Source organism: Pan troglodytes, chromosome 9 (genome assembly GCF_028858775.2).
Source record: "Pan troglodytes isolate AG18354 chromosome 9, NHGRI_mPanTro3-v2.0_pri, whole genome shotgun sequence".
Lineage (NCBI taxonomy): Eukaryota > Metazoa > Chordata > Mammalia > Primates > Hominidae > Pan > Pan troglodytes.
Window position 1 is genome coordinate 117,131,108 of NC_072407.2, and position 14,972 is coordinate 117,146,079.

The window sequence follows — 14,972 nt, forward strand, 5'->3', positions numbered from 1 at the left end:
TTGAACTGTGCTGGAGGGCCATTTTCTGGCACACTGTGTATTTACCACCTCACTCCACTAAACAGTTCCCCAAGGCCCCTCCACTGCTGAAGGGAGAGAGGCAGTTGGAGACATTTTGAAAAAGTTTTAAAATAAAATAGAAGGATAAATATGCTTAAAGCTATTCTATTCCACATGAGTGGCAATAACCACCAGCTGTCACCAGGAAAGAGCAGATGTAATTGACAAAACAATTCAAAACTCTTATGGATCCATCATCAATAAAGTTAACACCCAAAAAGTAAATGAAAGGGTTCAAAGTAGAACTGGGTAAGCTCCCCAGGCCTGCCAATAATTAAATCACGGAACTACATACGAGCATAATTTCTTTATGCAGATTAAAGAGGAGGATCAGCTGGGCAACTTGCTTTGCTGGGTGAGAATGGAGCACCATATGTTGCTTATGAAACTGTCATTAATGAAGGTAGCACTGGTGCGTGGGGGAGGTCGGGGCAAAGGGGACAAAAGGAAAATAGACCATCATTATTTGGAAGGAAATTGAGTACGTAACATTTATCCATAATATGGAAAGGAGGAAATTTCTACCCTGATGCAGCAGGGAATGGATGATATTATTCATTACCACAGTTTAGCATTAAATGGGCAACACCTACTCTAATTTATTGACGGACTGTTTAAGACGGGTGTTAACCGGTTTGTCTTGTATTATAATTGAATTCAGTCTCTAGGCTACAGAAATTTGAGAAGTTCATCCTTTCTCAATCAATATGCTCCCCTTCAGTGACCCATTTCAAGACAGCTTCATAAAAATAATGTATTTTGTTTTAATAAATTTAAACACTATGACAGCTGCTCAATTTTTATTGGTTGTTTTTTTTCCCCTTCAGATGTCTCTTTGCTGCTGAGTGAAGCCAAGCTCACAATCAATAGTAATTGATTAATCAGCATCCCCTTTGAACAAAGGTGCTAATCAGTTTTTGATTAGTTCATCAAACCAGATGCAAAGGCAGCCCGGCCCAGCCTGATAGTTCATCAGTGTTCTACATGACTTACGGCTCCTGAGCAATATATGACTGCAGTGTTCCTGCAGGGAGTGGGGGAGGGGGACAACATAATTATTAATTTAACTGAATTATTATGAACACAAACAGTTGTTGGTTTATTGCTTCTGACTTGGGTGATTGATAGAACTGCAGCAGGGACCCATCTGACATGGCGCAGTGCTGAGGCCCAGAGTATTCCTAATTGATGATGCTGGTGGAAGGGGTGGATGGCTGATTCAGTCACATTTTCCTAAAGAGGAGAAAAATGACTTTTGCATATCTGAGTGATCCTTGTCTGGCTATTGTGCCAAGAGGGATCAGGGCCAACACACCCACCAGCTTTCTTAGGATCTTTGAGAAGATCCAATTGCCAGGGCTACTGTATCAAAGAGAGTTGTTTTCTTTACGGTCAATCAGAACTGAGACTGTCTATCACCAGAAATGCAAGCAGAAATTGCTTACTTCCAGCATCACATTTTACATAGGGAGAAGGACTTATCCACCCTTATTTTAAAATAAAACTAGGTAAATGTTTTTGCAACTTCTCCAACTACACCACAAAGAAGTGGCAAAAAATGAAACACTCTCTTGATTGGCTGGCTATCTTTCTAATCTATTTATTTATCTATGCATTGGGATTTGGAAATTCATTCATTCATCCAATAAGTGTCAACTGGGTACTTAGTACATGACAGGTGTACAACAGTGAACAAAACCAGCATGGCCTCCTGGAGCTTCCAGTCTGTAGAAAAATAAATCCAACAGCTAAACTCAAACTACAGGCTACATAACAGCAAAGTGAAGATATCCCTGAGGTTCGTCAGAAGCACGTAGTTGGTAATAAATCTATTGCACTTTGAAAAATCGAGTAGTACTATCTTATTCTCTCACCAGGTCAGACTTATAGTTAAGGACTGCACCTCAATAGCCAACTATTAAAAGGAGCTTCAGTAAAAGCGCCTCTGGAATCTTTCTTTCCAATAGGCTTGAGTAAGTGTCTACAGTCCTATGACTTAATTTCTCCACTGCAATAACAAGAAGGGCCTTGCTTACTGACTTATTAAGTGATGGATGGAAAGGTTTAAGCCATAGCTGGTTGGCAGTTAAGTCCCACAACATCATGGAAGCTCATATAATTGTTTAGCTCTGACCACTTTAAATCTCCTCCCTCCCTCCTTTGTAGGATATGCTTCTTATTCTGGATTAGTAACACCTAAATCCTGGAATCAAGCATGAAACCTACTTTTGCAAGAGCTCAGTGTGCTGTGAAAGAGGTCTGAGGTAGATAATTAGTTTACATCATGGTGTGTGACAAAACAATTGCTCCCCCCTCCTCCCTGCCCTTCCCCACCCCTGACTTCTAAGATAACTACAACATGGCTATTCTAGTCCCCTCCACAGAAGTAGGCAGTCAATGAGTTGCTTGTTTTTTTTTTTTAAAAAAGATCTTGTCACATAATCCAACATCCTTAAATTGCTTTGTAATACAACAAAATTTCTCCCGACACATTATATATCTAGGACATAAACATTATTTGAAGCCACTGAACAGAGGGGCTTTAGTACAATCCCAAAGGTAACTTGTCCTCTCCTGCATTAATTAAATTGTCCCCATTCTGAAATATAAATATCACTACCACAGAGAAAACAGGTGAGTGGGTGACCGGGGAGGAAGACAGTATTGATACAAATTTGTTTTGTGTTAGTCTCAAAATCCACACTGATTGCTCAGCAAACCAAATGGCCATTTTGTAGAAGTGGATAGAGCACCCACAGGTTGGACACTGCAGTGCCTTACCTAATGACTAGCCCTTACCTGAGAGGTCCTCACTGTCCAGTTCTTCTGCGGAATTGGGCAACTGAGTAAGGCCTTACAAGTAAAAACAAATCGTTTTTCTTTTCATTCCTCGAGGGACATAAACAAAACACTTAAGAACTGAGGATGAATTTCTTTAAAAACATGAGCCAAATCTCTTGCTATCTATGTTTTTGATAGCATGAATGTATTAATCCATAAGTACATTTCTTCAATTATGTAATTTTGTTCTTAATATGCAATCGAGGCAGAAAGATTCCTCAGTCTCCACTGTTCAAAGGACATGAAACATGAAGGTGAATGCTTAAAATCACTCATTCATAACAGCATGCAAAAAGAAAAAAAATCAATAAAGCCTGATTGTTAGCTGTCGATGCTCTGATATCTCTTAAATAAAAATGTATTTAGATGTTACATACTGATGTATGTACGTTTTATTTCGCATTTTACTGTAAATTGAAATCCGCTGCCAATACTGACAAACACAGTTCATTATCAATTTATGATGATCTTGGATCACATATTTCAAAATGGTACAGCATCTGCTAACTGCAGATTGCAGGTTATGCCTTCATCAGAAAATCTGATTCGCAAAATGATTTTTTTAAAAAAGAGAATTTCATAAATCAATGGTATTCCTGAAAAATAAAACCCTCAAAGCTGAAAAAGCAGTTAGGTCAGGAGGTAATCAAATCGGGGCTTGAAATGCCTATATCCGAGTCAATTCCAATGCTGGCCAGCTGAGATGCTTCTCAGCTAGCTCTGATTTGAATTAAAAGGGGTGAAGAGGGAAGTAGATAAACAATGGGAGGCTCAGATAGGAGATGGTTTCCATTTCCTTTTGCTTTATTTGTGAGCTGATCCTTTAATGAAGTTTATTTAATAACACAAAATGTTAGACATTCAAGGTGGCTTTACTTGTTCTTTGCTGTTCTGCTCAAAGTCCGGTGTGACTAACTGCTTAGGTCTTTTAAGTTGCACAGCAGTTTGCTCATACTTCTCTAGTCAGATTTGTCCCTTTTGAAGATGTCTGTGGACCTAATAAACTGCAAGGTCTTTGGAGAAGCAAGTTGTGTTTATTTTTGCATCTTTCCCTTCTGCTACAGCCAACCCACAAAGTGTATTCTCAGTGAGTATTTGTTGAATTAATAATTTGGGAATAATGCCCAATCAGAGCATAAAAGCAACCAAAACAAATGCTTTTGAAACAAGTAATGTCAAACTGATCACTATTTTTAAAGGCCCAAATGAACCACAACAGTCATGTGCAAATGATCACTGAAGCCTGCATTTTGTAAGTTGCTTTATAGAGAAACCAAACGAACATTGATAGCCAGGTCAATTCTGTGAAAGACGGCTGTCACACCATCAACCCTTGAGGAAGAAGAACTTCCATCATGACCCTTGGGTGCTAATAGTTAACGGCAGGTGCTGATTAAAAATGGGAAGATTTTGAGCCCACAGGTATTCCCAAACTATAGATTTAGGCAACTAAAGGGAAAGCAGTGAGCAATGCAATCAATTATAGAGGCAACTGAGTAGAGATGATATCCATTTGTTCTGAAATCTGATTGGTTGACAGTATTCCTATTTCTAATTGGCTTATACATTGTATAAAGACTGATGAATACAATTATTTAAATAACTGTTATAAATAGGCAACATAAAGTACTCCTTTGTAGTTAATTATAAATTTGCAGTTCTCAGAAGGCTAATCTCTCACTTCTACCTGGCCCAACAAATATCAAAGCGTCCTACATATGTGCTTGGTGCCCACTGAACCACATTAAACAAGGATGTTTCAAGTAGGTAGCTTTACTGCTGAAGGCTTATTTCCTCGGGGAGGGCATTAGAAAGCTAATTAAAAAACCCAAAAAGACAAATATGTTTATGAAATATCATTGATATGCAAAGGTTTCCATTAAAAGCAACAGACAGTTGATATACACCTCATTAAAGTGGAAACTGTCATTTTTAATGGCATAAACTTTAAAATATATCAAGTTATCTGGAATCTACTGCTCTGATTACATTCTAAAGCAGGAAGCCATTTAGGCTAGTGGCGTTAAATTTGTTTTTGTAGCACTATTATATTGTGTGAACCTACAATACTCTGCCATAGTTGGACAATTTCTGAATAAATATAATTCAAAAGAATTTACTGAAGCACTGGGTGTACAAGTGGGGACGAGCAAAATTTATCTCCTAAAAATGATTTGGCTTAGGTATTTTTCTTTCATGTTAAAAATTATACACTTTTCATTTTCTCAACGAAAAAGACAAAGACGTATTTTATGAAGCAGAGAACATTCTTCAAAAGGAGACTTCACTCTAACAATAAGTGGGAAATTACTTCTTGTGTATTCTCTTGAAACTTTCATATCATCCATTAAGGCCCCTTTCTAGTCACTGCTAATTAAAATGTATTCAACATATGTCTTTAAACTTTGTTAAACAAATGAAAGTTTACTTTTTGTCCATATGGGATTATTTTTGAGCAATTAATAAAGTCCTAAAGATGCAAACATGGTAATTTAATATATGCATGATAGCCATCTCTTCTGCAGAGATGAGTATTTAACTTTTTCATGGTGCTACAATGTGCTATAACATACCCTAAGCCCGCTCAAGTAATGCTTTTGCAGTTGTGATTCTTCCTTTTCAACAGTAATTGCTGGCTTCTAAAAGTGATACAATGTGGCCATTTAAAACCAGGGTAAGAAAAACCTCAAAAAATTAGAAACAGTAAGAAATTCTAGAGGTATTAAATCAATTCAAGGTCAAATATGATTTAAATGCTTATGGGCTCAGTTTTTCAGGGTATCATTTTTTTTTCCAGAAAATTTTGAAATAGAATGATCGAATAAAACCTCCAGAAAACAAAAACTTAGCCCACCGGCCCTAGTACCATTCCCATTATGAAAAACAAAGTAGGCGATGGTCTCTCTCTTACCTAAGCAGCATACATCTGATCACTTGGCCATATTATGGAAACTCTTACTTCCACCACCAGCCATGAGTTCAGACGCCCCCGGTAGTTTTAATCTAAAAACTCAGTCATCCTGTTCTTCCTGCTTTGTCAGCTTTTGTGGAGAGTTTTCCCTTCTTCCCATTAGCAGAAATTTGGTTCACGCCGTTAGACAGTAGCACATTGTTTCCAAACTGCATATCAAGGCTGAAACACAATCTTCAGGTCCTGCAGCCATTCGTAAACCTCTTGAGCTTTGCTCTTGTGTAGAACGTACAATGTCTGCAGAGTCCCGTGACTGAATGACAGCCTTTGAATGCCATTGTTATGTGCTCATACAGAGAGATGTACATAGCGGCACATACACAGATGGTGGACATAGCGGTTGTAGTAATGCGCACTGCTGGCTATGTTTCTTTAAAATGGGCTTAAGAATTTCCCCACAACTGAATATAAAGTATAATAAGAAAATTGTATGTGCTTTTAGAATTTGACCATGGTTTGCATTATTTATAAACGAGTCGGGAAAAGGAAGAGCTACAGGGGCAGTTTTCTAAGGGCTGTGCTCGTAGGGTACGAGCATGTAGCTAGCACAGGCCAAACATTCTGAAACCAAAACTGAAAATGAGAAATTATTCTTCAGAGGGGTTTCCAGTTTGCGTCTTACCACAATTGCATACTGAATTAAGAACAATTTAAAAACTCATTGGGGATATGAAAATTCATGAGATCATCAGCCTCTACTGTATTAAGAGGTGAAAAAGCAAGAGGACAGGTAGACTTGAAAATAATAAAATGGAGAGGGGAGAGAAGGGGCACAGAGAGAAAGAGAGAGAGACAGAGACAGAGAGACCTCAAACCCAGAGGAAGCCAGCTGACTGCAGTGCAGCAAAAGCACAAGCACTATTCCAGACCATGGGCATGCTGTCACCCGACCCCTCACATTGGGGAGGAGGGTGGGGAAGGGGAGAGGGGACACACAGGGCAGAAGGAACAAGGCACAAGACACAGAAGCGCCCACATATGAACAAACAAAAACCATCACACGCACCCACACATCAAGAACATAATGACTACACCATCCGTGCGTTAAATCACTCATGCATTTCTCAGACCATGTGGTATCAGGATTTGGCAGAGTGTTTTTTGCATTGCTCAACATGCACACATAACACAGGATTCTTCCTGTCCAGGCCTTAAGGATGAGCTCCAAAAACACAAATGCTCAAGATCCTTATTCAAAGAAGATCCCTTGTGTCAGCCTAGTCTAAAAATCCCATTCTTAACACTCACATTTATCTTTACTATCAATTAAATCCTTAAAAGCACATTGTGGCTGATTGTTGTTTGGCTTTCTTTTTGGAGAAAATCCACTTGATTTTGAATCATGCCCATGCACTTCTAACCTTTCAATACATGCTTATTCCAATCAGATATTGGTAAGAACAAATGGTCAACATACATAAACAACTGGTATAAACTTCATACATACTCTAGCAAAACAAGCTTGAATAAAATATTTTAATGAGTCTTCAAAGGGAAAGCTTCAAAAATTTTTATTTTTTCTTTTCCTTTTTATAAAAACACAGAAATATAGAAGGAAATCCAGTATGAAAACTTTTAAGACCAAATAAGATGCCCATAGCTGATTGACTTAATGTCTTGTCATTTAAGTTGCTAAGTTATCAAACCATTCAACATTTCTAGGCCCAGATCACCATAACAAACATCTTGAGATTATTCTCAAATGAATCTAAGTCAAATGGTTGCTGTAATGAAGAAGTTGGGTTTTCAGCTACAATTCACCAGAATAAAATCAGTTCTGTATCATCATCTCTTTGGAAATCTCAGATGTTGCTTTGTAATTTCCACCATGTTCTATTACCTTTTCTATCCTGACAACTGACCTGGAAGTTTTTCCCCCACATCAAGCAAAATTTTAGATATTATCTGGCTTTCATGACAGCTTCTTTGCTGTGGGTTAAAGAGTATGCTCTTTAAAACAGTGGCTGGAGCCCTTTGTGAAGATGCTACGAGGATTTTGGACAAGGTAAAGGATGTATTTATAAGTGTATTATACAGGGATCAGCCTAGATTATCTATCACTTTTCTATCCCTCTGCCGTTAAGATGTCAAATTCCAAGTATATATATAAAATACAATAAATCCCTTGGCTCTAGGTGTATTCTTCATGCACTGCTAGTCAATAACATCCTACTGAGGTTTCACCAACTTGAACATCGTCTCCAAACTAATAGGAAGGCAGTTGCTTCTCACAGTACACAAACACCCCTATTACCTGCCACAGAAATGCTATAAAGTCCCATTCCAAGTGTCTCTTCCTTATACCACAAAAAGAGATCACCTTCTCTCTCTCTCTCTCTCCAGGCAAAGACCTGATTAAAACTAGTACTCTAAAATCAGGATCAGCCTGTAAGTTAACTTCTTATTTTTCAGATGAGGGGACAAATTTCCTACTTCGAATAGCCTATCCAACTCTGAGTCCTACATCCACTAGAGTCACGTTAAGAACATGAACTTTATTGAAGGGATCTAGAAAATAGAATTCTGGAGCTTTAGGAGACAAATGGTCAATATTTCTTCAAGGATCTCACAGAATTTAGGAATTGTATGGTTACATTATATCAGGGGTGTCCAATCTTTTAGCTTCCCTGGACCACATTGGAAGAAGGATTGTCTTGGGCCACACATTAAATACACTAACAATGATAGCTGATGAACCAAAAAAAAAAAAAAAAAAATCGCAAAACAATCTCACACTGTTTTAAGAAAGTTTATGAATTTGTGTTGGGCCGCATTCGAAGCCATCCTGGGCCGCAGGTGGTCCATACGCTATGGGTTGGACGAGCTTGCATTTTACCTTGTAGTTAATTACAGTAAGCTCAAAACTTAAAGTATCTTAAAAAGAAACTTAAGTATCTTAAAAAAATAGAATAAAATCTCTCTAACTACATTAAAATAACCCTTTGAGAATAATCGATAAAAGTCAGGAGGTGCTCAATTAATTATGAAACCTACAAATAACTGAGCTTAATGGACTGCAATGCCTGAGATGTAGCAAGCACTATGGGGCATTACCTTAGAAAGTGGAAGTTTTATACCTAATTGATTTCTCATGACTGTCAGCATACCTAGCCCCTTTAAGTTATTTTATGAACTTTTCCCTTTGCACCAATGACCAGAAAGGGCAGAAAGAAATAGGAATGGGGTGAGGAAGGATATATTGCTCAGTACCTAAGTTCGTTTTGCTTTCTCAGAATTCGTCATAGGAAAGTCAAAAGATGGGGTGACCTGCCAAGCATCAAGGCCTGACCTTCAAGGACAGCTCCTACAGAGCTCAGAGATTTTCCAACTGGTGAGTTATCAAATGTAGGTCTCTAAGTGAGTCAGTCTGTGCCAGGAAATGTTTCTCTAAAAGTTGAATTAACATGGCAGGGTTGGCTGATCACCTCTTGTCATTTAAATGATAGATTTCCACCCTGTACAACAACAGGCAAAGTGATTAAAGTAGGCCCTTTACCAAATAATTCCCTTGGATTCAATTATTAAAATTCAGCCCAGTTTTAAACTAACATATCTTTTCTAAGTACAGTCTTGTCAGGGCTAGATTTGAGCTAAGTAATAAAGTAATATACAGATGAAACATGATTCTCATTTTCTGATTGGAGAGACATAGAAAAGTTAATAGACTTATTCCAATCCAGTAAGTCATTGGTGAGATGGGGAAAAAGAGATCATATTTCCTGATGCCCCTCCTGAGCTTTAACTCACTCAGTTTTTATCACTTTGTGGTTAAAAACGTATTACTATTTTACCTGCAAGCCACACACACACCAGTAACTTATTTAAAGTCCCAGTTAATGCTGATAAAATTGACATATGGTATCATTCTTGGTTTGGAGGAGTTTTCTGCCAAATGTGAGCATAAAGTTATGTGAACACATAGAGATTAGGAGTGAACCAGTGAGGGGTGGTGGGGTACATATGATTAGCAACATAATTAAAGTCATGACCTTTCTAAAGAAGAACAATGACCTTCCTCATCAGAAGCTCACGATTTTAAACAGGAATCTTCTTCCCTGGTCTACCCTTCCATCTCAACTTTACTAAGTGACACAAATGACTCCTTCAAGATTTACCTGGGACTATGGCCTATATATAAACAAAGCAACTGGGCCTTTAATTCAGATGTTACAATTTTCCTGCAAATACTCGTTTGTTTGAAGCCCCATGTATTTCAAGGTTTGGTGGAGTTTTATAAGTAAGGAGGACTCTGTGCCACTGAAACTCCTACAATTCCAGCCACCCAGTGGGGAGAAGGTCTCATCTCAGCTTGCATCCATTGGCTACTGAACTCACAACAGAAATGACAAGACTCGACATCTTTTCAAACCTTAAAAAATTATAGTATATTTATGAGGTCAGTCTACTTGAAACATGATTTCCCTTGAAGACTACATTTCTCTTTTTCCCAGGCTTGCCTTGCCTCTCAGCAGTGCTGAGAAAGTAGATAAACAGTAATGTGATACCAACCGTGAACTGCTGGTTCTGTCGTCGCCGTTGTGTCTACAGACGGGAACAGAGGATTGGAGGAAGGGAAGAAACAGGAGGAACGGCATGCAAAAAAAGGGAAAATGGAAAAAAATGGAACAGATAATATATGAGCAAGCTTTCAAAGAACATCGCGTGACAAGCAATAATAAATGAAAAGCAAAAAGCATTTGAAGTGAGTTGCACTGTTTTAAGACATGCCTTGAGCTCAAAGCTGCGAGCCAGTGAGGAAAACAGTAAATTCTTTGGTTCTGGGGGTCTTGCCAGGACACATATATTTGCTAGTCAATAGTCAGGTGGACATGCAAAGTGATGAGAAACACCAGTGCAAACTCAGTGGCTGGTAGATGGCTCTTAAAGCATCAAGGCTCAGGACTGCGACAGAAAAGCTCAGTCGAAAGGCCGGTTAAACAATGGATTCATAACATTCAAACATTGCCTTTGTTTTAACCCAACCCACCCGGGCACTTGGGCTTCTTGACTGCCAATTAGGCATCACTGAATCAATCACACTTTTAGGATCCTTTTACTGCTTATGCTCAGATGCCTGTAGATGAATAGACAGGTTTAAGTTTTCCATCCAGTGTATTATTTCAGCATAGTTTAGCCAGAAAGTTCAATTAACTAGGAGGCCATGGCAATGAACATGTTCAAGGTTTTCACAGATTAGCTTCTATACACACACACACACAAACACACACATTCATTCTTCACTCTAAACCTCTTCATGTTAAAATCCAAGAGCAGAAGCCTTTCATGAAAACACCCAAGTTCACACAATCTGCCAAATGCCGCTTCTAATCATATGACATTCCAAAAATTTAAGTATCCAGCCATCCTTTTGCTCACAATTCAGAACCATGTTCACCGTTCTGAGGGGCTGGGAGTCCTGCTTTCATGGCTGGAGTAGGAGAGAGTGCAGTTTTTTGTTTTTGTTTTTTCTTTTTCCATTGCTAGATGAACTTGCTGTGGAAGGAAATGTATTTTGTCTTTTTCTTCTTCTATTTCTGATGCTGTTCAAGTTTTCTCCTTCTTCTACCAGGCTTCTAAGCCAAGCCTGCTGTACTTGCTCCTGGTTCACAAGAAATTCCTCCAAGGAGCTCAAGGAATTTTCTCTTTATTTTTGGCTACAGGGGAAGTGGAATAAATATCTAACAAAATGCAGGGTGACATTCTTTTTCCAGAGTCATTTTATCACCACTCTTCTAGTCAACCTCATTCCAATGTCAACCCATCTGGCCATACTTTCATTTTGAGTTCTAAACTTCCCAGGCACATTCCTTCTACGACTCATTGTTGGCAAAAAGGAATGGTGATACTGAAACAGGAGTTAGTTATCTCTAGTCAAATGGTGGTGGTTGAAGTAAGATTCTGGGTTAAACTGCAAGCAAGCAGTTCACTGTCCTTTTGTAGAATGCAGCTATTTAGCTGGTAATTGCTTTCATGAGCTGTGGAGACGCCAAAAGACTTTCTGATTCAACACAGGCAATGTTTAAATGCACTGGAAGTTCATATGAAGCTTTTTTTGGGGGCAAATGAGCCTGGTGCTTCTGATGTATAAATGTGACACATGAATTCACACCGGCGTTCCCCTTCAGTTGGCATGCTTTCCAGAGGATCCTATACCATCAAAAATTAGATCCCTTCTAAGGAGCCAGAATTAACCAGAAGTCTGAAAGGCCAATGTAGCTTAATATTACTGATAGCTTAGTTTCTGATGAATAGATGAAGGAAAGAGAAACATACAATATACCGCATAAGAACAAAATACTTACAAGTCAAGTCTGTGTGCATAAAATAGCAGTAAAAAACAATAAACTGTACAGTTGAAACACACTCTGTCACAGATTCTCCTGACACAGATGACACATTTCCTTAGTTGAAACATCCAAGTGCAGCATTAGGTACTTTAAATTTGAGGGGCAGGATCAAATGCCCATTTGTACAGAAACATTTATATGCATGTTAATACATTTTATAGATAGGCATTGGCTCCTTTCCAAAATTACAAAAAAACAATCAACACTCTGGCTCATTATTTTTGTAGTAGCTCTTCTAATATGCTTTCTTTTCTTTTCTTTTCTTTTTTTTTCTTTTTTTTTTTTTTTGAGATGGAGTTTCGCTCTTGTTGCCCAGGCTGGAGTGCAATGGCGTGATCTTGGCTCACCACAACCTCCGGTTCCTGCATTCAAGCGATTCTCCTGCCTCAGCCTCCTGAGTAGCTGGGATTACTGGCATGTGCCACCACGCCTGGCTAATTTTGTATTTTTAGTGGAGACAGGGCTTCTCCATGTTGGTCAGGCTGGTCTCAAACTCCAGACCTCAGGTGATCCACCGCCTCGGCCTCCCAAAGTGCTGGGATTACAGGCATGAGGCGCCGTGCCCGGCATAAGCTTTATTTTCACCAGGTAAATAATTAAGTACAAATGATAGAAGGGCAGGGGGTGGAGTAAGACCTAAGAGTTAGAGTCATCAAAAATAATATCAGCCTTAACCAGTGACCCCAATTTACTGTCTTCCTACATCACAACATCATGTCAGCTTTAAGATGAAATTAAACCAAGTGAAGCTAGGCGTCTGCTCCTAGGTGAGTACTAGAAAATAAATGAAGGAAAATCCACAGTGCATCTTGCTTCCCCGTTCTGGGGATGGGAAATCCATCAACTGCACCCAAAAGGGGAGGAAAGGGGGATGTTGAGAAGAAAAAACACATTCTAAAATGGTTAACAGCAAACACATGTTCAAGTCACACACACGATTACTGCAGCTGGAAATGGCAAAACCATGAGCAGCAACGGGGTAGGAGACTGCAGGAGAAACACAGGCTGGCTACAAAGTTCAGAGCAAGATTGATGGTGTGTCTGGGGAGTCACTGACTCCATTTCTCTAAGAGCATCTGGTATGCTACTTGAACAGAGGTTATTTTCAAGTAAAGAATTAAGAAAACATTCTTTAGAAGTAACTTTGTGCTCCCTGCAGGAGACCACGATGACAGAATCTAATTCTCCTTCATAATTGCATTATGACTTCATGCAGAAACCACAGACACCCTGGCTCTGAAGTGAGTGCAACTCTGTGAGTCAGGATTTATTAGGGTATCTTAATCAGAAAGCTGGAGAAATGTGCAAACACACCCTGTGAATCAACTTGTGTGGTGACCATATTGTTGGGTAACATTCTAAGCATAGAGGCAAAATGCAAATACTAAATTTCAATGTAAGTGATAAATGCTGTAATCAGCTTGAAAAATGAAAATGTCTAATTGCCCTAACAAAGCCTTTTTAAAACCTCATCTTGCTGCTGCCTTAAAAAAAAAAAAAAATCTTTGAGCTAGCCCATGAGAAAAACAGGTCACAAAAAATTGAGCTGGACTTATGGTGGTGTTGGGTTATACAGACATTTAAAAGGCCTAGCTGAGCTACTGTCTCTTATTTTAATTTTAATTACAAAGAGAGCAAATTTATTATACATTTATATTATATGGCCAAGAAAAAACAATCCCGTCTTCTTGAAAACCCAGTAAGTGTGTACGGTCTTAACAGTCACTCTCTGGCTATTTTATGAGTACAGTGAAACAAGGTATCCAAAGAAGGGCCCAGCACTATTATTTGAAAGATGCACATTCTACTCAAAATTGACTTCTCTTCTTAGTCTCCTAGTCCTACAGTTTATCAGACCCCATCTTGAATAAATGAAACATCACATACATTTATTGTGGCAGTATATTTACAAAATAAAAAAAGCTCTGACAATGTGTGAAATTAGAGACACTAGCAATTTAACTAAGTAGCAAAAAAAAAAAAAAATACTGCAGGAGAGGCAGCTGGGCAATATTTAGTTGAAACAGTCACGTGTAAGCTCCACTGTGGCACATTCTAATCCTTTCATATGGATTCTCTCCAACTTAGAATTGTTCATTGAGTGTGACAGACTGGGGGTTTAAAACTAATCCATAAATTGGTCCATGGTCTCAAACACAACGGGTGCCATAAATGAAAATCCTAGAACAAAATTAAATTTACAACCTTAAATATTTTTCCCCCAATTGATCTGCGGTGCTCCTGCTTTACAATGTGCAGACTGCAAGCCTGCATTTTAGGGTGTGTTTGAGTAAGGTGTACATTAAAAAAATGCACGGTGTGATAACCCACAATCTACTCAAAACCAGAGCTTAATTGTAAAAAATTTAAATTCTCTCATTTTTGATTGTCATAAGCCTAAATGAAAGCATACTAAGCAGTTAGACATATTTTAATACACTTTCTCCCAGTTTATTTTCTTAACTAAAGTCAATAAGAAGCCAATGGGTTTTCTTAATTGAATTCCCCTTCAGTTTGTGTTATGGAGGTGCTTTAAATCTAGACACTAGGGCAGGCAAGGAATTCCCCTGACAATTTTATTTTCATAGTTGTGCTGTGCTGGCCAATATATATTAAATATATGGTGGGTTTTTTTTTTCTTCTCTTTCAAGTTATTTGAACTCGATCGAAAACAAAAATAACTGCTGGAAAATTAAACTCTGGAATTTATTTTCTCTTGGTTTCCTGGCTAATTTTCTTTCCATCTATGTTAT

General features: G+C 38.5%; 1 protein-coding gene across 6 annotated transcripts in view; it reads right to left on the reverse strand.

Annotated features, from left to right (window-relative positions):
• Positions 1-14,972, reverse strand: part of CADM1 (cell adhesion molecule 1) — a 330,172-nt gene that overhangs the window by 11,663 nt on the left and 303,537 nt on the right. For 2 of the 6 annotated variants that reach the window (XM_003952045.5, XM_001151966.6), the window contains 2 exons: positions 10,382-10,414; positions 2,860-2,913 (listed from right to left, as the gene is read on the reverse strand). The exons of 2 other annotated variants lie outside the window; for them this stretch is intronic. In XM_003952045.5, coding sequence (XP_003952094.1) covers positions 2,860-2,913; positions 10,382-10,414 — 87 coding nt within the window. The remainder of the gene's footprint in view (positions 1-2,859; positions 2,914-10,381; positions 10,415-14,972) is intronic. 2 more of the 6 variants (XM_009424220.5, XM_003952044.5) reach the window with 1 other exon arrangement.